At 47.9% G+C, this 23,352-nt stretch overlaps 1 protein-coding gene across 1 annotated transcript in view; it reads left to right on the top strand.

Moving 5' to 3' along the window:
- The window catches only part of LOC135385341 (DNA-directed RNA polymerases I, II, and III subunit RPABC3-like), a 125,656-nt gene that overhangs the window by 82,814 nt on the left and 19,490 nt on the right, over nt 1-23,352 (top strand). Inside the window, exon 3 of the mRNA XM_064614614.1 lies at nt 6,569-6,743. Within this exon, the coding sequence (XP_064470684.1) occupies nt 6,569-6,743 (175 nt within the window). The remainder of the gene's footprint in view (nt 1-6,568; nt 6,744-23,352) is intronic.

The raw sequence follows: 23,352 nt of genomic DNA, 5'->3' as shown, positions 1-23,352 counted from the left end.
GCTGGACGTGGCCAGGGACCAAGCAGTTTTGTCCCTGGACAAGCCACCTTGTCGAGGACAAGGCGACTGTAGAAAGACTTTGTGCTTCAAGAGGCTGATGGTATGGAAAGCTGATGGGGACTGTAGGACGGGCGTAAGAAGGAATGAGCGGAGGACTGTTCTGGTTGCAAGCCAACTAAACCCGTGCATCTCGTAGTGGCACTGACACTATACCGCTGCCACATGGCCCCGACCCTGGCGAGCTCAGGGCTGGAAGCAGTGAGCGATGGTGACTAGGCGGGGAGACCACGAAACGCGGGAACGTTTGTGGTGCCCCCTTGGTAATGGAAGGTGGTAGTCTGTCGAGAGGTTATGCCAAGTAGGCGAAATTGGGCCTCGGCCAAAACGAACCAGGTGAAAGAGTCCCGGTCTCAAAACGATGGCAAGTTCACAGCAACTACACTGACAACTGAACCATGCCGAATACTGATCAGTAGAAGTAGAGGTGTCGCCCAAAGGCTTGATGAAGAGGGTGTTGGGGACAATGGAAGGAGCAAGCAGAGTTCTGTTCTGGTTAGGCCTGTTTCTGCTTACTGCTGGCTATACCTACCTTATTCGCGCGGGTTAAGCCCATTCGCCTCGTAGTGACGCTGACAATGCCTTTGCCACAGGACGTTGCGACTGTACAGAAAAGCCTGACAACAGTCTCAATTCGAAATAAGGGTGGCTCTCGTCCTGAGGTAATTCCCTTCATACTTCAATACCGGTTCGCTGGATTTCTACCCGACTACTACTACTGCACTTCGAGTATTCCGTAAAAGTCATAACAGCCAGCCACAAATTTAACACACGTGTCGAGTTATGCGCACGAAAAGAAGACACGAAAACCATAGAGTTCGAATGAGGCTTGTGCAGTGACGCCACATCACATATGGTCACGTGACATGGGAAAACATATTGAAGCACCGGAGTCACAGTTAAAGGGCATGCCGTGAGTTGTTGCGGTATGCGTGCTGTGACAAGGGAATGTTGTAAAACACACGCTTTTGCCTCATTCAGCACGCAGTATATGACGCCTGTGACGCATGCCCATGTTTTCCCATGTCCCGTGGCTCAAGGGTTGTGCGTGACGTCATGTACACGAGCCTCGCTGGATTTTCAGCCGTCTCTTTCTCTATCTCGTTAAATGCGTGCGAACTCCTCACTGGACGGTTCCTGTGTGTCAGGTCCACTACAGACCGCTCGTATACACGACGTTCCCGGGTAAACATAAACAAGCCCCCGCTACAACTTCAGATGCTACGAATAGTTCCGGTCCTTCCGTGACTAAGGACGCATAAAACTGGCCGCCATGCAGAATTATATCTTTCGCTTTCTTGATTTGTTGCAAACGTGTTTGCTGTGAAACCGGATGTCGTTTTGGCACCAAACCGAAAGAGGAGAAAATGGCATGTATTCGAGATGTTTAACGTACATGTCGCGCATCACCACTGCGTAACCATATTATCACGAGGTGCGTGACTAAACCTGTAGCAGCTTCCATGCGATAAGTTATAATGAGAGATCAGTACACGAGCGAATTGTCGAACACAATTGACTAACACGGATAACTATTGACTGTCTGTTAAACCGGAACAGTATTGTGTTGCCGATGCCTCGGACACGTCATGGGGCGCACTCGGTCCACCTTGGGCGTTATCGGTGTTTAGCTTGGACGGTACTCTGGCCATTGTTCTCTTGACAGCTATCCTGAGAGCGATAGCTTCATTCCTTTGACTGTGCAGCACTCCGATAGGGGCATTTGTCCTTTAAAAGTGGCAGACCCGCTTAACGATTGCACACGTACTGTCTGGTCGGTCGAGTGACTTCTTTCGGATACTGACGATGTGAGGTGTCAGAGCCTAGACGAGTCTTCAACGACTGAAGGGGACCCTCATCAAATGTGGTATACGCAGTGTAGCAGGAGCGTCGTTCATGCGAACGGCTGTTTATACAAATATCCTTTTTCTCGTATTTGTTAAAGACGCTGTACTGTGTTTTGCGCATGTTGACCCGCATTTTCTCTATATACCGTTCCTCTATGTCCTCTTACGTGTGCCACGAGGCAGCCGTGCCACGCCAAGCAACCCGTGAGCGCGGCCACGAAGAGATTTCCGTCGATATCGATGATTGCAGTCGACCACTTTGCATCGCCAGGGCTTCCACATTTCGTTTTAGACCAGTCTCACTCGTATCATTGCATCGGTGTCGATATCGTGAGCGAAGTTATTAGAGAGTTTTAGCAGACCGTTGTTAACGTGGCTTGCGTCGAACCGTATCAACTGGATCCAATCAGGGATAAGATTCTGAGTCACGCGCGACTACGATTGGTTCCGATAGACACGATAACCTTATCAACGGTATACTAAAACTCGCTATTTAGTGACCTTGACGTAGTGTTTCCTTTCGTGTGCCAGACCTGAGCAATATTTTCTTGCTGCGGTTACGAAAATGTAGCTTAGCGTGTTTTGCGTATGTGGGGTAGAAAGAGGGTAACCGTTATCGTTCCAGCCTTGGTAACGGCCGCGCCAAGAAAAACGCGACCCTAAGTTTTTATCATTGTCCATCCATGCTGTAGTACTGCAGCCAAATCTAGTTAACGTGGAGCAACATCCGAAAAGAAAGTGACGCTCAATGACTCAGGACGCAAAATGTACGTGCCCTCAGTCATGGAGGAAGGAAGGAAAGGAGGCGCCGATATTTGAGAGAAGAGAAAAGTGTGGGGCCGATGACGAATGAACAGAGGGTGAGCTTTAGCTTGTCCGGGGCCCCATAAAGGGACCACGTGACCCGAGAACGCCAATGAGGAAGCTCCGCGCAAGCGTTGGAAGACCGCCTGCAGCAGTGGTGAGGAGACGGAAACCGACCTTCGAGGAGCTATTTTTCCGGACGCGTGGCAGGTTGCGTCCCCTGTGACGTCATGCTTCTCGAGACTAGAAATATAATTTATGATACTTCCACGTCACATAGAGAAACAATATTTTGGGGGAATAGCAGCGTAAGATACGTAGATTGCAACGACATAAATTTGGTAGTATTTTGAAGACACGAGATTCAGTCCGTTGTGGCACTCTGCCTTCCCATGGCGTGCGTTAGTCAGGTTGTAGGGCGTCCTCTCAAACAAGGGGGAGGGAATAAGAAGTCACATGAGTGTCGTGTATGCTCTCTTTCTACGGCCTTTCCACGTGCGATGTGTGAACGCGTGTTGGTCCTGTAACCAACCAGCTTACCTGTACCATAAGACTGAACACGCCACTAAGCCGGTTTATTTATTGACATTTTCTTTTTTTTTTTTTTCTCTTGACTGCGTATTTTACAGCCGTTTGGAAAGGACAGTCTTTGTTGTTGAGTATGTTGTGGTAATGTACTGGTAATGTGTGGCAATGCAGTGCATCGTCACAAAAATTAAGTGTATGTACTGCGTTCGTCGAGTGTCAGAAAAGGATGTAATGTGTGTGGAGAATGTAATTTTTGGTTACGTGTGCGCATCGCAATTCAACTTCACGGTTAATTCTAACCAGTACGTGGAATTGCGTGTATTTAATTCATCGTGGCCGTCTTCAGTACTCTGTGGTCCGAGCCAACTCGAGTCTGGCTTCCTCCAAACTACACACGCTATGCATGCTGAGTCCTATAACGTCCTTTCACTTGAAAGAATATCTGTGATCTCTCACTTAAACAAAAAGGTTTAGAGCTGTCACAGTACCTCTAGCTATTATGCTGTAGGCGTACGGATCCTTCGTGGGCAAACCCAAGCGACATCGCAACCACGGCGGTGACACTCTGTCAGCACACTTGTCCGCCCCCTTCTGAACACAGGGGTGCCGCAGTGATCAGTCGATCAGTCCGTCTCGTAAACCCTAAGCGATCGCGCGTGGCAAAATCGCCACCTGGTCCTGGTTCCACGTCACTGCACGTCGCAGGCAATATTGTTTTGAGGTCATGTGACCTTGTTTAGGTTCCATTTTGTCGGTGATTGACATTTCCTCGTCAGTGTAAAGTTATTACATGAACATATTTTGCAGGCCGCAAGTTACACGGTCCTTCTTACTCGACGTATGGGTTTGCTCTTGCGAATTCTCAATGCATCACGTCGTCGTTATCACTTCCTTGTGAACGCCGACTGGTATGAGGCTACATTCGTAAGCCGATGTGTTTAAGTGAACAATACTCGATAAAACTGGTTGGTGTAGGTCGAAAGGGGTTACAAAAAGACGCACAGAAACAGCAGGCGCGACGTTTACAAACGGTTCTGCCGCCGACCATGGGCGCTGCCGTTTTTACAGTCACGTGTATTGTGACGTTTGTAATGATATTGGGCCAGGACCTGTCCAGAATGTACAGTGTTCACTTGCAACGCTATTTTCTATGGACGGATATGCGGCAGGGCACCCCTTCGCCTCTGAACGAGTGTCACTTCTGTCCGCCGCCATGGGTCACTCCGGAGAAAATGATGTTCTCGTTTTCGGTAAACTTTTGCCCAGTGCAGTACATGTGCGCAGCTAGAAAAATATTTCGGGAGGCGTTCTATGGGGACTTTACATGGGAGAGGAGGATTCCACTCGCTTCCTTCCCTCAAATGTACCATTTGGGGGGGGGGGGGGGACACCCGGAACCCAGAGCCGGAACCCACCCCTTGCTACGTCAGTGCATGTGCGCAATCATTTGTTGGCCACACCACACCTGTGCATAATTGAGTGCTCGATTACAATGAACACATTGAGAATATGATATCGAACAAAAGAAACTGGTATGCGCGTGGATAACGCCTCCCATGTCCTTAACTGAGAGCGTCATTGGTAGCGATAAGGGACGTAGCACCCGATTTTCAACTTGTCGTTATCCCGTAACGCGCGTTAGATACGTACATCACTTCGGCCCGTGATTCGCCAAGAGCTCTTGTGCGAGCCTACCAAAGTGACTTTGGAGCACGCGAACTTTAAATATAACGATAACGATCGCTATGTGAAAGTTCGAGATCGGTGCCCTATACCTATAATTAATCACTAAATAAGGTAGTTATAAGCTTATTTAGTGACTCTACCTGTAATAATCCATCGCTTTCCGTTGCGACATCTACAACGTTTTGTCTCGCTATAAGGCCCTTTGGGGAGGCATTAGAGAGGTTTAAAACGGGGCGTCCAAACGCTTTGAGGCCACAGTGAAATTGGGTGTCGTCATTGCGCATGCTCAGAAACCAATACGTGCTTTGGGGACGTATTTTTCGAAAATAGCGTTGGTACTCCAAGTCGCCCCAAAGTGTACTCGCGCTGCCATCGCGCGACGCAAGATTTTTTTATTGATCGTTGTTATTTGTAATACTTCTGGCGGTTGACTCGCCGTCGAAGGAGGGACATACAAAAGATCATGAGTCACGATAAAGCTCAGTAATACATGAGACAAAAGAAGGGAACGATGTCGCTAGATGTCGCGAACGAACAAGATGTCGCTGGAGCAGCGGGAAGAACGTGAGAGAAACGGGCTTCGTCTAGTGTAACAAATTCAACAACAATATTTGGTTCTAGAACTTGTACTTTTAAAATTAAATTAATTTCATACGGAAAATGAATAACGTTGCCACCGCTTCATGGTGCTGTAAGCGGTGACGAACCGGTGGTTGCGGTGACGAATCATAAAACTCCGTGGCATTCCTTCGTTTGCGTCCGTCCTACGTAACATGTAGCATATAGGGTGCTCTAAACTATCGCCCGCTATTCTATACCTTCCTATTGTAACGCTATTACAGACGGGTAATTGTTATCGTGGTGACCTGCCCCGACCAGTGCTGACTGCTGTACGCCGCCGTCCGACATTCGGCACAATCGTGACTGATTAGAATTATAGCCATCTATCATAATAACCGCTGACGCGCCGCCAGACATACGATCGCGATACAGTTCCTGAATGTCGTTCTTTGATCCTGAACGTTATGGTTGTCTGCTCCCTACTCGACGTGATCTCACTATAATGCGTCTGAGACAGGATTAGCGCTGCACGAACCTCGTGTGCTCCTCTGGTATGTCGTTAGAGGCATGTCTGCACTTGACGCTACCCTATCAGGGTCTGACTCACAGGAGACCCCTGGGGTGGACAGAGTTAGCTTATCTCGAACTGCGGGCATTGTGTACTCTTGTGCGCAGTGGCATCCCGAACTATCACTAATGGCGAATTCCACTGGTGATGCAGAAAAGCTTACCCTGTCCTTTGGTGCATGTTTCACTCGTCGCTCGAGTGATGCAGCGTGCGCCGCGTTTCATTGGTCCTTGTGTTTGTCCTTCGTTCGTTTCTTCACTGAACCCACACTGGCAGTCTACACTGCGCTGCAGGAAAACGGCCAGGGGAATTCGCCAGAAGGGATAGTGACTGAGCGATCCCCGGTAAAATGCACTTCCCTCGGTAATGCACAGATGTGTCAATAACTAATCCAACTGCATGAATAGCACTGCTTCTCAAAGGGCCAGGGAAATTAAAGAGTATCCTTTTTTATTTCTTAAGTTATTTCTTAAGTTCTGTTAATCACGCCGGCATACTCCTGTGTTGTTCTTTGTAGGAGACAAGTTCCGTCTGGTGATTGCTTCTACTCTGCGAGAGGACGGTTATCCGGACGACGGCGAGTACAACCCGGCGGACACGGGCCCTTCTCGTGCGGACAGTTTCGAATACGTCATGTACGGCAAGATATACCGTATTGAAGGAGACGACATTGCAGGGGAGACCACTAGGCTGTAAGTACCTCCCGGCTCCTTCCCCTGCAACCCGCGTTTGCGGATATTGGTTGCATCGCGTATGTCTTGCGCCTTTACAGCGCATTTCCTACACGACGAGCATCCAACTAGCTGGTGACCAGGATGGGATATGACCCACAGGAGTTGGAAGGTTATGGCGCGATATCCTAGTGGTGACATTCGTAGCAGGTGTAATAGCGCTTATTGCAAATCGGTGTCGCATAGGTAGCAGACTTCTCCTATCGCTACCCAAGCAACACCCCGATGTCGTGCCGACATCGGCCCGATGTGCTCCTGCCGTAGATCGGTCCAGACATCGGCCCAACATACACTTTTCACCCATTGGGCCGATGTTGCGTCAAGATATTAGCCCGATGTCATTTCGACATGCTGCCGACATGCTGCCGATTTGTGACCGAGGCTGCGCCAACGTAATTTTGTATTTGTATTCGTGTGTTGGCAATTGTAACTACTAAAACAACGTTAGACTGGTTATTTGCGAGGAAACAACGGTTTTATTTCTGCCATTGCTTACGTACTCGTTTCATTTTCTGATGATTTCCTTTGTTTCTCGTATTTCCCAATGCGGTCAATGAGCACTCCGTTGCAAAAAGCAAGAAAAAAAGTTTAAAAGCTCCTGGGACCACGAAGTGCAAGAAACTTTAGAAAGGGACTGGCATTCCAGTATTCCTTTCAACGCGAAAACAAATACTATGTATTTCATATGTTGAGAGCTTCCGCAAATTCGAGAACTCTGGTAGCCTTGGAATCAAAATGAAGAGTTGACGTGTTACAGTTCAGTTCGATTGCGCATACAAACAAGAGAAGTGAGGGATTGCTTAGAATACTAACTCAACATCAACGTAGCGAATGTGTTTCCTACTGCTTTCGGCGTGAGACACCCAGTAGGTCCAACGAAAGCTTTTGTCAGAGTCATGTCGCTGGCTTCGGTTAACATCAAGCCGACATTGCCAACCTCTGTGGGATGTCGGTGGCTAGTTGCCATTGTCAGCGTCATGTCACCGGTGTCGGTCAACATCAAGCCGACATTGCCAACTTCTGCTGGATGTCGGTCGGAAACTGGCGTTGCCGGCTACATGTCTCTTGTTTCGGTCAACATCAAGCCGACATTGCCAACTTCAACGTGATATCGGTCGCAAGTTGGCATTGTCGGCTACATGTCTCTTGTTCCGGTCAACACCAAGCCAACATTGCCAACTTTAACGTGATATCGGTCGCAAGTTGGCATTGTCGGCTACATGTCGCTTGTTCCGGTCAACACCGTGCCGACATGGTCAACTTCAACGTGATATAGGTCGCATGTTGGCATTGTCGGCTACATGTCGCGTTTTTCCGTCATCATCGAACCGACATTGCCAACTTCTGTCGTATATGGGTCACAAGTTGGCAGTGTCATGGGATTTGTTGGGCCGACGTGCCCAACTTCCTGCTGACATCGGCCCGATGTCATGTGTTGCCTGGGTAACATGTAGTGATGCGAGCACCTTGAGATTCCCTGAGACCTCATCAAATTTTAATCTCCTCCGTTGCACAGCGCTTTTGATAATAACATGTTCGCTGGGCATTTCTGGTAAGTTCTTCTCGCTGATGGATTCATGCTGGGAGAAGGAGACCTTGGAGCCTGCAGAGGTGGCGGTGCCTGACAGTGTACCACCCTGAGTTCCCACTTGCGGTTAGCCGTGTGAACACAGCTGGTGGTATATCAGTCAGTTGCAGCCTCGCTCTTCAACCAACGGACGGTTCGTTGGACAAGGTAGGCTATTTATTTTCCTCCCCCCCCCCCCCCTCTGTGTCTGTGTGCGTCTTTGCTTCTTTTGACGCTTTCACTGCTTCCGTCTTCGATGTCTCTTGTAACAGCAAGTGTCCATAGTCCGCTTGTTGCTCTTCGAATACGCTAAAGTGACCGCGCTCTGCGTTTTTAGACAGTACATCTGGGATGTTCACAGATCGATAATGACCCATTTGTCCTTCATGTGACGCCTCAAATTTGAACGAATTTGAACGATCCACGCTTACACGGCGAATTGGAGCTCCCCGTCGTTTGGTGATGCGTGCGTACCTGCCTGCATGAATTCTATAGCGTTACGCGGCATGCGAAAATTACTCTAGCAATTACGTTGTCCCGCTCCTATCTCTGTGGATGCATGGGCCCAATATGCTCGACCGCATCAAACGTCCCGCTCCCTGCGACGGCTCGTCGTGCAGATGATAAACGTGTCGAGTGGCTTAGCGATTCTCGAGCGAACACGCCGGTCTTTCTCCCGCCTTTTTTGTTTCATGATATTTCGCTTGCACTCGACGTGGACGGCCAGGGGGGCAGACAATTTCTCTGGTCTCGGTATTGCTACCGGTGGAACGCAGAGTTGACAGGGCTCATTACGGGACTGTTTCTCTTTATTTTGTATCACTGTCAGTTTTTTTTTTCTACATATGCACTTGTGGCTTACCTGTTGTTCAGTGCAGTGGTGGAAGCAGCTATTGATGGGACAAGACTTCTATGCCAGTCACGACGAAAAAGCAAAAGCACACTGCGGCTTGAGCGTCGGTCGCGTTAGAAGGGCTGCAAAGTGGAATATAACCACCGTGTAGGATTTACCATTGTGATGACACGCACAAAGCTTAAACTCGCAGTTATTCGTGGTATTCATATGAATAAATCTTAAGCTTGATATATGCTACGTTGCTACGCTCGTAGACGTCCGCTAAGAGAAGCAGAGGGATTGGCCCCGGATTTGCTGGTGGATAGGCACCACGTGGTAGTGAGGTACTACGCGATACACTTGAGGCAGGCACGATTTTTTATTTTTTTTTAAGAATGACGACAACTGTTAAGTGGTTTTGTCTAAATAGCTGTAGCCTGCAGGAACGTCTGCTAGTGCTCTAACGTCTGCGCCTTTTGTGTCGTCTGCTCCCGACAGCCATTAAAAAAGGTTGTTTGTATCCGGTTTGATATGCCTGTCCAGAAGGCGAGCGTCGACTTCCTCTCGCTGCTGTATGCAAAAACTTCACCTCCAGCATATTCGCACGGAAGCCTTATGTTGCTCGCATGCTTCACATGTGCCTCATATCCTCATCACGAAATCAATCACGAAACTCCAATGGAGAACGTGTGAGAGGGAAATTAGTCCAGGACTAGCGTTGTTGCTTGCGTTCTCAACAGGTGGCGCCACGAGGTTGTCAGCGTTGCTAGGTAGGGCAGTCGTTAACTTTTCCTTGGCGAAACAATCTTTGAAATGCGATTGCTAAAATGCTGCTCCACGTATCTGAGCTATTGCCAATCCTAAGCATTCAAGTCGCAAGCTTTCAGAAGAAAATATAGTTCCTCTAGTTTTGCTATTTGACGCGCGAGAATATCGTATCAATCTTAATTAATGGACTTGGAACCTGGTTTTCGTGGATGCATCCTTGAAAGTGTTTACATAATATAACGGCGTATAAAGGTAAATCTCGGTTTATGTGTTGCACCTAAATGCAGGGAAAATACTTGCGCTTGTGTTCATATGCGTTTCATAAACACGTATTTCACAACGCATTGTGCGATTTCGCCACCTGGGGTACCCACCATATGCTGCTCCAACTATTCCGATATAGCCAACAAAGAGCTGTTTGTTTCGCGTGTCATCTCCCCAGGTGCACGAAGTCCCAGACGCACAATAGGAGCACTGCAATTCAATTCCTTCCATAAAGAGCCTGTCCCGTAGAGCCGATTTCCATCACGTCTTCTGTTCCGTCGATGTCGCTCTTTGCTATTCCGAAGCTTTCTTCCGCACAAAGGGATGAGGTACGCGACGGACGAAATGTTCGTCTCTGCAAGTGAGACCAAAAATAGCGGCGTGTCACAAAGTAGAAAATAGCGGATGCTCCGGAAGCCGCATGCCCAAAGTGCTACGCGCCGCATGGCGGCTATAAGTTGGACACTTGGCAGTAATAAGTCGGAGAAACGGCACCCTTCCAGGCCGCAATAAGGCATGAAGTTGGAACGCGAAAATATTAACGTGCCGAGCGCCGTTTTCTGCACACTGGGAATGAGAGCGAAGCGGGACCTTTCTTTCCCTTTTCCTCCTCCATTAGCATGGGTGCTTTGGGTAGAAGTAGTACACGCCGGGATTTAGGTCTCTCAACTTAATGCATCCCCGGCGTGTAGCCCCCAGCGGCCTTAGTATACATGTGGATGTTTGCCGATGTACACTCTAAGAAGTACGTTCTATCCTTTTGGGAACTAGACGCATTCAGACACATTCCTGCAATCATTAGTCCCTTTCGGCACTAAATGCAGGGAAGACCAATCGCAGACTGGGGAATAAATTTCAGGGTCAGTGAACTAAAATGGGGAGTAATTGCAATCTGGTGACTCGAAGCTGTAATTGACTCGCGATTTACTCCTTTTCTTTTTCTTGGAGTGTACTGACTGCTGCACCAATTATCCAGTTGTACTCCGAATTCCGTACCGTTATCCGAATTGGGACAACTATGCCTCGCATCACGTTCCTTTTAGAGCTCTGAATGTTGTATTTGATTACGCGGGTACGCATACCCGCATGTGACGTTATAGTAAATGCTGTCCCGTGGTTTCTCCAGGTGCACGAATACCCCCTTCTTATCCGTGCCGTTTCGTCATCTTAAAGAAGCCGTCATCGAAGATCAGATGAAAATAAAAGGACGTCTTGCTCTAATTTATTTTTGCAGCATGTGATATACATGTTTGAGGTCGAGCATGTAGTACGTCCCTTTGGGGAGTGTCGATTTCGTCTCTCTTTTTCTTCGTCTTCTTCCTTTCTTTTCTTTTTCTTTTGTTTCTAAGCGCTTCAATTGCGAACCGCGCCCCATGTCGTACGTACGTGCGCGCGCGATGCCATCGGGGCAAAAGAGTCATCGCCATTCGATTTGCATGTTTGATAGCACTGCAGGTGCAATGGCTTCAAATTAGCCCCCTTGAAGCATGTACACCAGGTTTCTCGTCTGATGCACGATGCTGCAGCAGGCATAACGCGATGTCGCCGAAATGCTCTAATCTTACCAGATAAAAGTGGGGCTGACTTTCTTCCGTGGGAGCGCTCCAAAGTGTGCGAGGGGCCGGACTAGCCGCAGCCCTCCGTCTCCAGTGATCTCGCTATCTCCAGCTATCAGTATCGCTTTGGGAGCTGTAAATTCTTGGCCGCTGTTTTAGGTTCGAGACTGTTGGTCCAGCTCCGGAAATCGACGGCGCGTGTGACGATGTTTGGAGGCGGGTAGCGAGAGAAGTGGCGTGGGAGTAATCTAGTGCATTGCAGCAGCGTCATGAAGAAACCGAACGTATGGATCATGACCGCCGTTTCTATGGCAGCACTATTAAGGCGGTGGACTATAGAAAGGAATAATTTTATTGCTACGTAAGGTCATTCTTCACACCTTCGTTACGCGCTCAGCCTTCGCGTATAAGCAGCTACTTCCCCCATCTGAAAATCACTTCACGTTAGAAACCCGATGAACGCGATAACGGTACCCTATTTGGTAAATTACGCCAGCGTGGCTCCACGATTGGACCGTCCGCCGCCACCATAAGTGGAAAGGAGGTTCGGGAGAAATCGCTCAGCGATGGCCCGGACCCCCCCTCCCCCCCTTTCCTTTGAGCGCCATTTGGCCGGAGTACCTGCTGTCAGTGTACGTGCCGCCGAGCAGTGCTGCTTTTGTTTTAGGCCCCTGCTATTATACGCGGAAACGTTTCTATCGACGACAGTACCGCAGCGGAGGAGGAGGAATGGGAGAGAAAGGGGTGGGGGCGCCCTCTGTTTCGGAACTCGCGCTCGGCCACTCTGGTGTGTTGGTTCCGAGCCAGTGCTGCCTGTGTCGTCCTGTGCCTTTGTGGTAGCGCTGTTCTGTGTGGTGCGTTTTTCGTGCATCGTTTCTGCTCCACCGTCTGCGCGTGCTTCTCTCGCGGAGAAGTGCTTGTTCTGCTCCACCGTTACGTCCTTGTGGAATGTGAATCGTCCGTCTCTTATGGTATCTTTTCTGGGTTCTGTCTGGAAGTCTGCGAGCTGTTTGTGGATATCGCCAACGCCTTTATTTCGTTTTGTGGATTCTTCGCGAAGGGCTGTAGTAATCTCACGCTTTTTTTTTTTCTTTTTGCTTCACGTCATAGTTTTCTTCGGGTGCACCTTACAGTTTTTGTCTTTTCTCGCATATCTCGCTTAGTTCTTCCTCTCAGGAGTAAAACGCATTATTATTTATTGGCACAGGAGGCCTCTCAACGTTCTTTTTGCTGGTCGAGGAATGGATGGATTGCGCCGTTACACGTTGTTATGGAAGCACACCCCCGCTATTCTGTATCGCGTCTCGTATCAATAATCTTAAGAACTACATAGGAGAAACATAGCAATAGGCCTCCGTTCGGTTTCTCATTCTTCAAAGCCTAGGTGACGCTATCTTTTGGGTGACGTGGAATCACGACTAGTCGACTGTCTAACGGCTACATCGCTGCACACACTATACGTGATGCTGCGTGAAAGCGAACAGCGGTAACAATCCACGAATGCGCGTGCCTTGCTCATTTTCTGAATTGCTCATTTACTCGTGTACTCTAGCTGGGACACCAGTGAAACAGATAAGCCGGCATATCCGTACTTCGTATCAGCGCCGACTTTGTTTGTAGCTATTTTGCCTTTCGCGTAGGAGGACAAAGAAAAACCCAAAACAAAGAACAGTAGGAGATATGACGGTTGACGGTCTCCTTTAACGTGTGCGTGGACGTATCTCGAGCTGTTTCGTGTCTGCGAGTCCTGCAGTGGTTCACCTCACACCGGGACGAGGGGGCGGACGTGACAGCACGCAGCTGTCGATATCGCGAGTTTGCCATTTCTCTACTCGAAGGGTACCAGCTCAAAAACGAAAAGTGCGAACGTTTAAATATCCATGTTCAAAAGGTCGTCAGAAGACGATGTCATAGCACATTGCTTTCAACCATTGACGCGCTCAGTATCGTGCTTTGCCGGTGGGTATTTTTCTGGACAAATATGTGCGGTTCGCCGACGTTGTCAACATCATCATCGTGTTAGGAACTGTCGCGATAGCTGTGGATGTACATGGAAGAAATGTGACGCTTATGATGCACCTCGCTTTGGTTAGATGTAATTATACGCTTAAATAGTTACTCGTGACAGCTGTACAGTTCAGTTTTCACTAGTAATTAGATTTTCCTCTCGTTCTTTTGCTTTTCTTTTCTTTTTATCTTCGTCACTGCGTGTCTACACATATGTCTTGTGACTTTCAGCTTGTCGTGGTGCGCAGACGTAGTATTGGAAGGTAGGGTAGCTTCTGTCTTGCATGGACAGCGCTTCCGTTATTGACTTTTTTTTTTCTTTCTCTATTTATTTTTTCACCTATCGGATTATTCGTCGGTTCGGTATAAGTCAAATTGAGCGGGCAACGGGCAAAACGGTTACGTAAGAACTGTAAATAATAACCTTTGCCAGTCGGATTAAAAAAAAAAAAGATATGTACGAATATCGTCCGACATCTATTTGAAGCTGCAAAATCAATCATGTAGTCACAGTGAATTGTTCTCGTCAAGAAAAGTCATTTCTACTTATCTAGATTTGGAAAAATTATTCGTGTTTCACCCACGTACAAATGACGGGACTTTTTTCTGTCCCTCTCAAACAGTCTTGAACCCGAAAGGAAGACTCGCTGACTGCATGCGCTTGATGCAATGGAGCGACAAAATCCTGAGCAGCCCTAATGGATGCAAGCCGGATCACGTTAAGTTTGTAAACGGGTGTTTCGGTCACGCTTATTGGTAGGTTAAACACTATAGTGGGTGACTTCGTGTTCCACAGACGCGTAGGGAGTTTTAGACGAATCAGTACGGAAATATTATGGTGTTATTCCAGTTGGGATTAGCGATTGTAAAATTTCACCGTCGGCGTTTTCCCCCTCTCGTACTTCTCTCAGGCAAAACATATGCGGCGTGTTCGTCCATTTCATTTTCGTTTGTTTTGTTCATGGCCTGTACCCTTTCGCTGTGCTTGGTGACCGCACTTTCATGGCAACTTCAAGCAGCCGGGAGCGTGTCCCTCTCTTCCAGCCGACGGCTCAGTGATTCAACGGTGCACGTTCTTCGCATTGGTGATGTGGTGGTGACTGCGACGGTGTGGTATTGGTGGTGGTGATGCGTTCGCGATGAACACACGTTGTTGACTGACACTGTGCGCTCGGAAACACTGCGCCTAGCTTCTGCTCGGGTGGCTTCGTTCCAGTGCTGCATTTACAAGATGTCATAGCGAAGGCTGTAAATGCATTATCTGGAATGCAAGGTACCCGGGCGCACACAGCTCCCACAGAACACGAAAACCTGACCGACATGCGTGCGCCGACACGTGATGTGCTGCCGTCGTCACTGCGAGGAGAAATGCTGGTGGTGTTGAACTGGAGTGCGGATAAATGGATATGAGATCCTGGCGTGGGGAACGAGGCAGTAGTGATCCACAAACGCGTCTGGTTCGACGGCAGTGGCTGCTTTCGGTTACACCTGCTGAAAGTGGCAGATTACAGTGTAGCGTTTATTTTTAAATGTCCCTAGACACCACGAACCGGTGTGAAAGGTCAGATTCTTCTACCTTGAACGCCATTGGTCGGATTAGCAGGTGGTGACATCTTTCGTTTTGACGTGGAATTCACGTATTTCCGACCGTTTGTGTGGCTGAGACTTGGGAAATTTCATGTAACTTTGTGGCGCTACGGGCTGGTGTAGTGTTAACTGAACCAAGTTAATGCGATAAATTTAATTTTGTTAGTTTAGTGAAATAATTATTATTTAGAAACAAATTAAATTACTAGTCAGGAAAGTAGATTCTGTGCCCAAGACCTCGCGGAGAGAGCCCTCAACTTCTTTTTATTATTATTATTATTTTTTTTTGTCTTTTACATAAGGTGTCATTCACGTTAGGGCTAAAAGTTCGGGAGATCTTGAGACGTATTCTTAAACGATCCTCAACTCGACGCATGTCCAGTGGGGGAAAGAAAGGCTCCTCCACTTGAGGGAGCCATTGGGCCTCAAGGGAGCACCAGCGCTACCTCGTAGTGCTCGGGGAAAGCCTATTTCCTCCGCACGGGGATTTCGAGTTGAGGGTGAGTTCGAGTAGAGGGTGAGGAGTTGAGTTCATTTGTGAAGCGCAAAGCCCGTCTGGAAGAGAACCTCGAGTTGGAGGGTCGATCCGAGGATCGTTTGAGGATACGGCCGATTCCCTCTTCCGCCGGAGTAGTCCTCGTCAATAAAATATAAATAAAATTGTATCGTTTTTCGTCACTTGTTTCGTTCAGCCATGAGTGCGCCCGAGTAACCGAAGACGGCGGCTGCCAGAGGCGAAACGCTCGACTGCCGATGATCCAAGTACATCGGCTGAAAATGGCACTGGTTCCTTTCCTTCTTCGTACGCATCCTCGAAAAATGTTCCCCAGAACCGCTCCTTGCGACGATTTTCCGGTTCTTCTCACTCGAGGTCTTATTGCCCGATAGTTTTTTTTTTTTTTTTTTTCGGAAGGAGCAAAATGCCACGATTGATGGGGGGGTAGTGGTATCAACATCTTGGGTGCAGCGATGTACTGTCTGTGTCGCTGTATCTTGGTAACGTCGTATAGTCTAGCGTCAGAAGTGGCGTTAGCGAAATAAAATGAAAGCGGCATCAGGATGCTGTCGAGTGCTCGAGTGTCTAGAAACGACGGTCGGTGGAGTTAATAAAGGGCACATGACAGCGTAACCATTCATCGTTTGAGTTGTGGTACTTCACTACTGCCTCGTTTTAGGGGTTGCATAGAAACTGAATGGGTAGTTTGCCATTGAAAACTGGTGCAGTGATTTCAGTAATTTGTGTGTTGCGTGCCTAGGTACGAACTGGGAAAAAAATACTTAGCAAAATTTTGTATTAATATCGTATGCGTAGATGATACCTTCTGTCTTCAATAAAAGTTTTTTCGCAGCTGCTATTGAGAATGGTGAAGCGATATTTTGTTTAATCGTTTAGTTCACCGATGTAACAGAACATGTCTCTTACCACAGCTTATGGGCACCGCAGATTTTCGCACACATGTACGACACACTTTCCTTTATTCTGCAACTTGTTTGCCACAGTTCGTGGCCTACGGGATGCTGCCCTGCAGCGTTGGCCTGCGACACGAGCGCCATATAGGCGCTGGAACTTCAGGGGGCCCCATGGTGAACCATTTAAAAAAGAAAGAAAAAAAAAACCCCGATGCTATTGGTACTCACGAAGCAGCTCGTGACGAATCACGGGAAAGTGATGCTTACGGAATGACGAAAAGTTGAGCATCGGGCTCTTAGTGACGCGTCTGTGACTGCGTGCACGTGAGGTGTAAGTTTATGAAGACTCAGAGAGGAGACCGAACCTAATTCTACCGCGTGATTTATGCAACGCTATTCGAACAAAGTTGGGATTGCCATTGCAAGACACGCCACACATCGCAGGGCTACACGCATGCATCTCAGGAGGCGCGTTCCATTCTGTCAAAAATGTAACTTAGATATTGTGCAGGTATACATAACCAGTTGAATAACGCTGTCCGTTACACATCCTTCATCTAGAGTGGAGCCCACAAACACACAAACTATATGAAACATAATTTTGTATATTCTTTCGTAGAGTTCAGAGCGAAAAAAAAAAAGGAGAAAGAAACGGGACCTCCCTTACGGTATCCTTTCGTTGTGCACTGTCAGTTTCAGTTTCGTTTTACGAAAGCAAAAACGTACCTGAGTGCAAAGCAGGTCTCTCATTTTCGGATGACGCCGGCATGCTGTTGTTCATCATTCCGTACCTTCGCAAAGTATTTTGTCCGTGGGACGACGTTTAGCAACGTTTAAGAATGTGCGTGTCGTCAACTCCGGGCAAAAGGCAAACAGATTGCAAATCCTTTAAAGTGTCGCAAGCGGCTTCGCTATAACGTCTAAAACGCATCTGCTATCATCGCAGGCTTCTGCGTCAGGCGACGAAAGCGGCCTGACTGAAAAGTGACGCTGTGCTGCGAGTCGGTGTCGCTGAATGGTTAATGGTACACCCCGTCCGTGAAACTTCTGCAGGATTTCTTTTTTGAAGGCCCTGGAACGTAACGGAATAAATGTTTGAACAAAGCAAGAGAACGCAAGATAGCTTGTGCAGTCGTGAAAAGATCAATACAGACGGACCGAATTCGACAGCACGCCCTCAAAACTTGCAGTGAACACGCCCCATTGTTGATTTCGAGTCTGTTCTGTCCACTTCGTTACACCTCTGTTCTTCAAGCCACTTTAAGCCCCAACAAAGCATGCCCCTCCCACTCAACGCTAAATGTGCTGGAGTTGATAGCACCGTACTACTTCTCCGTTTTATTTTTGTTCTTCCAAGAATTCCTCTTTCCCTGAAAAAATAAAAATAAAAAAAATTGAAAGAGACGTCTTTCTTTTTTGTCTTTATTTATTTTTTTTTCGCCATTAAAAATTTCGGCGAAAGTTTACATCTCTATTCTGAAGCCTCACGTCAGTTGCGTCTTGTACACGGCCTTGAAACGGTGAAGTTTTCCTCGTGTTGCTGGGCGGGGGTCTTGCTTCGCGCCTGTGCTTAGCAAACTGCTCTGGGTACGGTTCATACGATATATTGAGGTAGAGGAGTGCTGAAGACCGTGCTTCCTGAATTTCAATAAGTTTCGCTTATACCTTGCACATGTTCCCAGTTCACGTGACAACTCCTTGCTGAACTCCTGTGAACTCCAGTCGTGCAGTCTCATTCTTCAGTGCCCCACTCTCACCCTCAACTCATTAACCTCATGCTTTTCTTTTAAAGTTGTCGTGTTCTGTAATCCATCTCATCCTTCTTTCACCGTTCGTTAGTTTAGCCTTTATTTCCGAATTCTTTTCTTCTCTTTTTTATTTATTTATTTTATTCTTCTTTCATTTATTTCTCTGCTTTCTTTGCGGAATAGCAAGCCCACGTCCGGTATGGCTGACCTTCCCCCTTTTTTTCCCCTTGGTCTAATAAATATATCCCCCCCCCCTTTGCTGAAACCTTTCTCATTTTCTTACATCCAGCAATTCGAGAGGGAGGGCATCTACTACTGTGATGCTGAATAACAGTGAACACGCCGTGCAGCTCGTTTCATTCGATTGCGTTGTCACAGGTCCGCAGGATGAGCTAGCGCACCTTTTTTTGCGAGTTGCACAAAGTGTGCGTAAGCGTTTTCTTTTGACTGGCGTGATTTCTGCGCCGACAATAAAACGTTCTGGCCGTGACGCAGTCTGAGCGGCAGCCAGCTTGGGTCTCCGAATTTAGGTCCCTGCATCTCTCTGCGTCTCGTGGAGACGAGAAGGCGACGCTTCTTGACGTTACGCTGCGCATTCCTGCGTACCGTGGCCTGTGTCGCTGGAATGCGCGCACACATCAACCTCAGTATTCCTTCTACTCCCTCCGATTGAGGTCGTGGCTTTGTAGCATTTGTTGACGCGTTGCCTTCGCGGCAGATATCGCTACCTTGCAGCATTTTAATGGGGGAGTGCTCACTGCTTGTCATGTCATATATAGGGCGTTACTGGGTATAGTATAGCAGTGTGCCTGGTGGATGTTTTTTTTTTTTTTTTTTTTTACATAACTAAGTGTGAAGTCAGAAAAGTCAGTGCTTGGTCGATCAACGCCACTTCAGCTTGACCAAAATTCTCGGGCCATGGTCGGACCCCCTCACATCAAATGCAAAGCCTACGAGATGTTGCTGAGTTCCTCTCCAACACTGGACTAATGGACGAACTCTAATGAGGCACTTTTTCCATCATCATCCCTTTTTCATCCCTTCCGCAAGAGCAGTGAGGCAGTGTATACCGCCAGAGCGACGGTGGATCACCCACCACGTCGTCATCCCATGTATGTGTGTGTGTGTGTTGGAATGTTTGTGACGAATGTACCGGAATGAATAATATTTACGACAATTTTTAAAGGTAAATAACGTACGAAAATACGAAATAATACAAAATAATAATAATACGAAAATAACATACCGCGTAAGCTGTACGAACGTCTGCTAAAACATCTACCGTTTGATGCCGCATAGCGCGAACTGGCGGAGGTAGTTCACCGCCCCTTCCTCACCCCCACAACACCTAGGTCCACACAGAAACCCGACTTGATCTAACCCGTAAACTCCGCCCCACCCTCAGGAGTAGTTCCACCGCTACAGTACAACTATACGGTGCAACTCCATCGTATGACGACAACCAGGTAGACCAACAAAACCCGAATTCGTAGGACCTGCCACAAAACTATGAACATTTTGTTACACTAACACCGCAGCAAATGACGCTTGCTTGAAACAGCCATTTAGAACATATCTGAAACCACTAATCGCCCTCCACCCACCCACCCACATAAACGGGTACCGAAGCCACGTGCCGCAGTTCATAATGGTGACAGGTCCCGTTAAATCTTTTTTTTTTTTTTTTTGTTATTGCCGTACAATAGAATGCTGTCGTGTCATACCCTGGTGTGACAGGTACAAAATACAACAATTGGAGGGGAAATTCACTTTTTAAGACATTGTTTATAAAATTCCGTGGAAACACCGCTGCGCAACTGGGGCGATGAGCGTGAGCTATGCACAGGCTATGCACGGACGTGGAGAAACGAAGACAGGACAGCAGTAGAGAATTACCCCGATAAAGACCAGAGGGTTAGTATGCGGCCAGGGCCGAGTTAAAGGGATGGGCTGTGTCCACACTTGTGAGAACTGTCCGCCAGGAAACTCGGGGGAAGACCTGAGGCACCACGGCCGAGATTTGATCCCACCATTTTCCAGTCTTCAACATGACCTTGACCAGACATAAAGGAGCGGATGTTGTATCTACTCGACTGGCGGTGCTGGCGAAGATGCTTTCTTTTTTCTTTTTTTTGTCGCTAAGACTACCACGACATCTTTTAGTTTCTAACCCCTGATACTCTTAAAACAGACCTTCACCGCACAACACGCTCTTAGCAAATCACAACGTTCTCTCCCCTGATTTGTTGAAAACTGGTGTCGTACGCCTTTTTCTGACCCCTATTCAGTTACGTTAGCTGTCACAAAATTGCGTACGGCCCACGCTTTCCACCGATCAAGAATGATAACGGTCGTATCATCCTTTGCTGTGGTTGGCCTTGAGCGTGCTGTGTGATGCTATAGAGTTCTGTTTCAGTAGTGTGTATGGTTTCGATGCGATGCCTTTCTACGTCGCACGCAGCTTGCTCCCGTCAAAAAGTTTTTACGATTCTTGGTCCATTCAGCTCCAGTGGTTTAGTCACTGAGGTGATCGCCTTCCACGCCGAGACTGTGCGGTGACCCTGGTTCTGATCCAGGCACCGACTCTGCTCTTTGGGCGTCTTCCTTGGAGTTTTCCTCGGACAGTGTAAAGCAAATGTCGGCACAGTTCCCTGTGACGTTGGCCCAGAACGCGCGATTCCCCTTCCCCGAAGCAACATCACAGAACCAGCAGGCAGATCGCTCGGCAGTAACACGCCACATGAGCCAACCATTGAGGAATGTGGGTACTTACTAATACTTACTTACTTACTGCTTACTTAATAAAATATCCGAGCTTGCCCTATTCAAGAATTGCGGCCTTATTGTCCACCCAAACGCTGCTTCCGTGATCATTCTACGCTATGCACACATCGTTCAGGGTGGGCACGTAATCCTCGATTAACCACTCGGAAGTTAGCCTTCAAGGTTGGTAAGAGTATTATAAAGTACGAGTACGAGTGTAATTCAGGTAGTGCTATTCATCCAACCTTGCTGCAATGCAATGCAATGTGCGCTCGCCATTGAACCGGAATAGGTTATTCAGAACGCACGTTTATTTTCCGTGCGATACATCCATTACACTTCTGTATAGAGCACTGGGGGTGTCAAGAATAGATACCGTTGGCACGGAGCGCTATGACGCCTGACAGCCTCATAAATAAACGTATCAACAAAGGACTGCAGTGAACGCTATTAAACACCGTCAAGTCCTCAGTCGCCCTGCGTTGCCGTCACAAGCAGCACATCACGCGGGAAGCCCGAGTCGCAGCTTTTCTTTCTTAGCTTAATTGCTCGCTTTTGCTTCCGAAGAACTGGCAGTCTGTTGTTGCGTTTTGGTAATCAGAGGGCGTCGCATAGAACCTGCTGGAGAAACCTCGTTGGGAATGATGGCCTCACGTCGCGAGACAACTGCGAGGGTGAAGTATGATACAAAATAGCTTTCAGTCGTGTACGCCTCTGCTCTCGTCGGTGCGCTCCCTGTCGGCGATGACACGGGTCTCATTCTTCGAATGGCAACCGAAATGACAATGCACTTGCGAGGTTTTTCGTAACCATCAGAACCTCGCTCCGTCTTCCCCACCTCCGCCACCTCACTACTAGTACTAGGTGGTGTACTGCACGCATTCTATTTGGTGCGAAGAGTATGTATATAGGGCCCTGTGTTTTCGGGTTTTATGCTTTTTAAATCGGGTTTTATTTCAGGAGCCGGAAAATCGGGTCATATCGGGTGGAGAGGCAGATTATCACAAGATAGAGACAGCCATGCTGAGTGTGCAGTGCTTTGCATTCGGCAGTGCTCGTAATGGTGGCTGGATTGGTACATTATCAAATTCGTTTTCGTCTTTTTTTTTTTTTTTTTTTTGTATCCGAAGTGACGATGATACAAATCGGGGGCTAAAAACGGGTATGTACCTTCTGTATCTCTGTTCGAAAGCTTATGGACAAATTCATTACATGCACGGAGTGCAAAATTGGAAACTAAAGGAGTTTTGACCTTTCGTGTGCTTCAGTTGGCGTACGAATTCCAACCGCTCTGTACCGTGCCCTTTCCATCGAGTCCGTACCCTGATCGCGTGCATTCATAATGCACGGGAGGATCGATCCTTACGGTGTACTTATATGATAACGATCCAAGCTGTCCGTTCGTCCTCCGCGTGCTGTGATTGGCGCCCATTCCACTCAGGTCATTACAGAAATTGAAAAGAGCGATCGATGTTTTACAATACGGCAACATGCCAGTGGAACGCGTTGTAAGGTTTCCCGCATGTTTGCATTGGGCTTAACGTCATTGTTTCCTGAGCAGAATAGATAACGTCTTACACATTCTTCTATGCGAGGTAAAATAAAGCCGAAGCTCTTTGGCTACACATAATGTGCGAGTTTATAACTGCACTACACATCTGTGCTCACTGAACTGCTGTTTCGGACTGGATATATTCTTTAGAATAGATACACGACTGCAATTGTATACAACCTGATCACCTCCCGCTTACCACGCGAACCTGCTCTGGAGACTCTGTCTAATCTGCTCGTGTTGTTGCATGGTACTCATTTTAATTGTCTGTTAAGCCCTTGAAAGGCCAGGAGGTGTAGACCAGACGTGCAATGGCTTTTTGGAGTAGGAACGCATCAATCCATTCCTCTGCGACGGTTACCTCTGGCCCTGGGCCAAGTTCCGTGGGCCGCGGAATTGTATTTGGTGACACTGAAGGATGGACGGAACGAAGGGGCCGAGGAGAATGACTTAGGGATCTCGCATAGATGGCTCCAGCGTGGCCCAATTACTTTGCAGTCGTTTAGTCCCGTC

The sequence above is a fragment of the Ornithodoros turicata genome, chromosome 2 (genome assembly GCF_037126465.1).
Source record: "Ornithodoros turicata isolate Travis chromosome 2, ASM3712646v1, whole genome shotgun sequence".
In the NCBI taxonomy this organism is placed as follows: domain Eukaryota; kingdom Metazoa; phylum Arthropoda; class Arachnida; order Ixodida; family Argasidae; genus Ornithodoros; species Ornithodoros turicata.
This window is presented reverse-complemented; position numbering and strand designations above follow the sequence as displayed.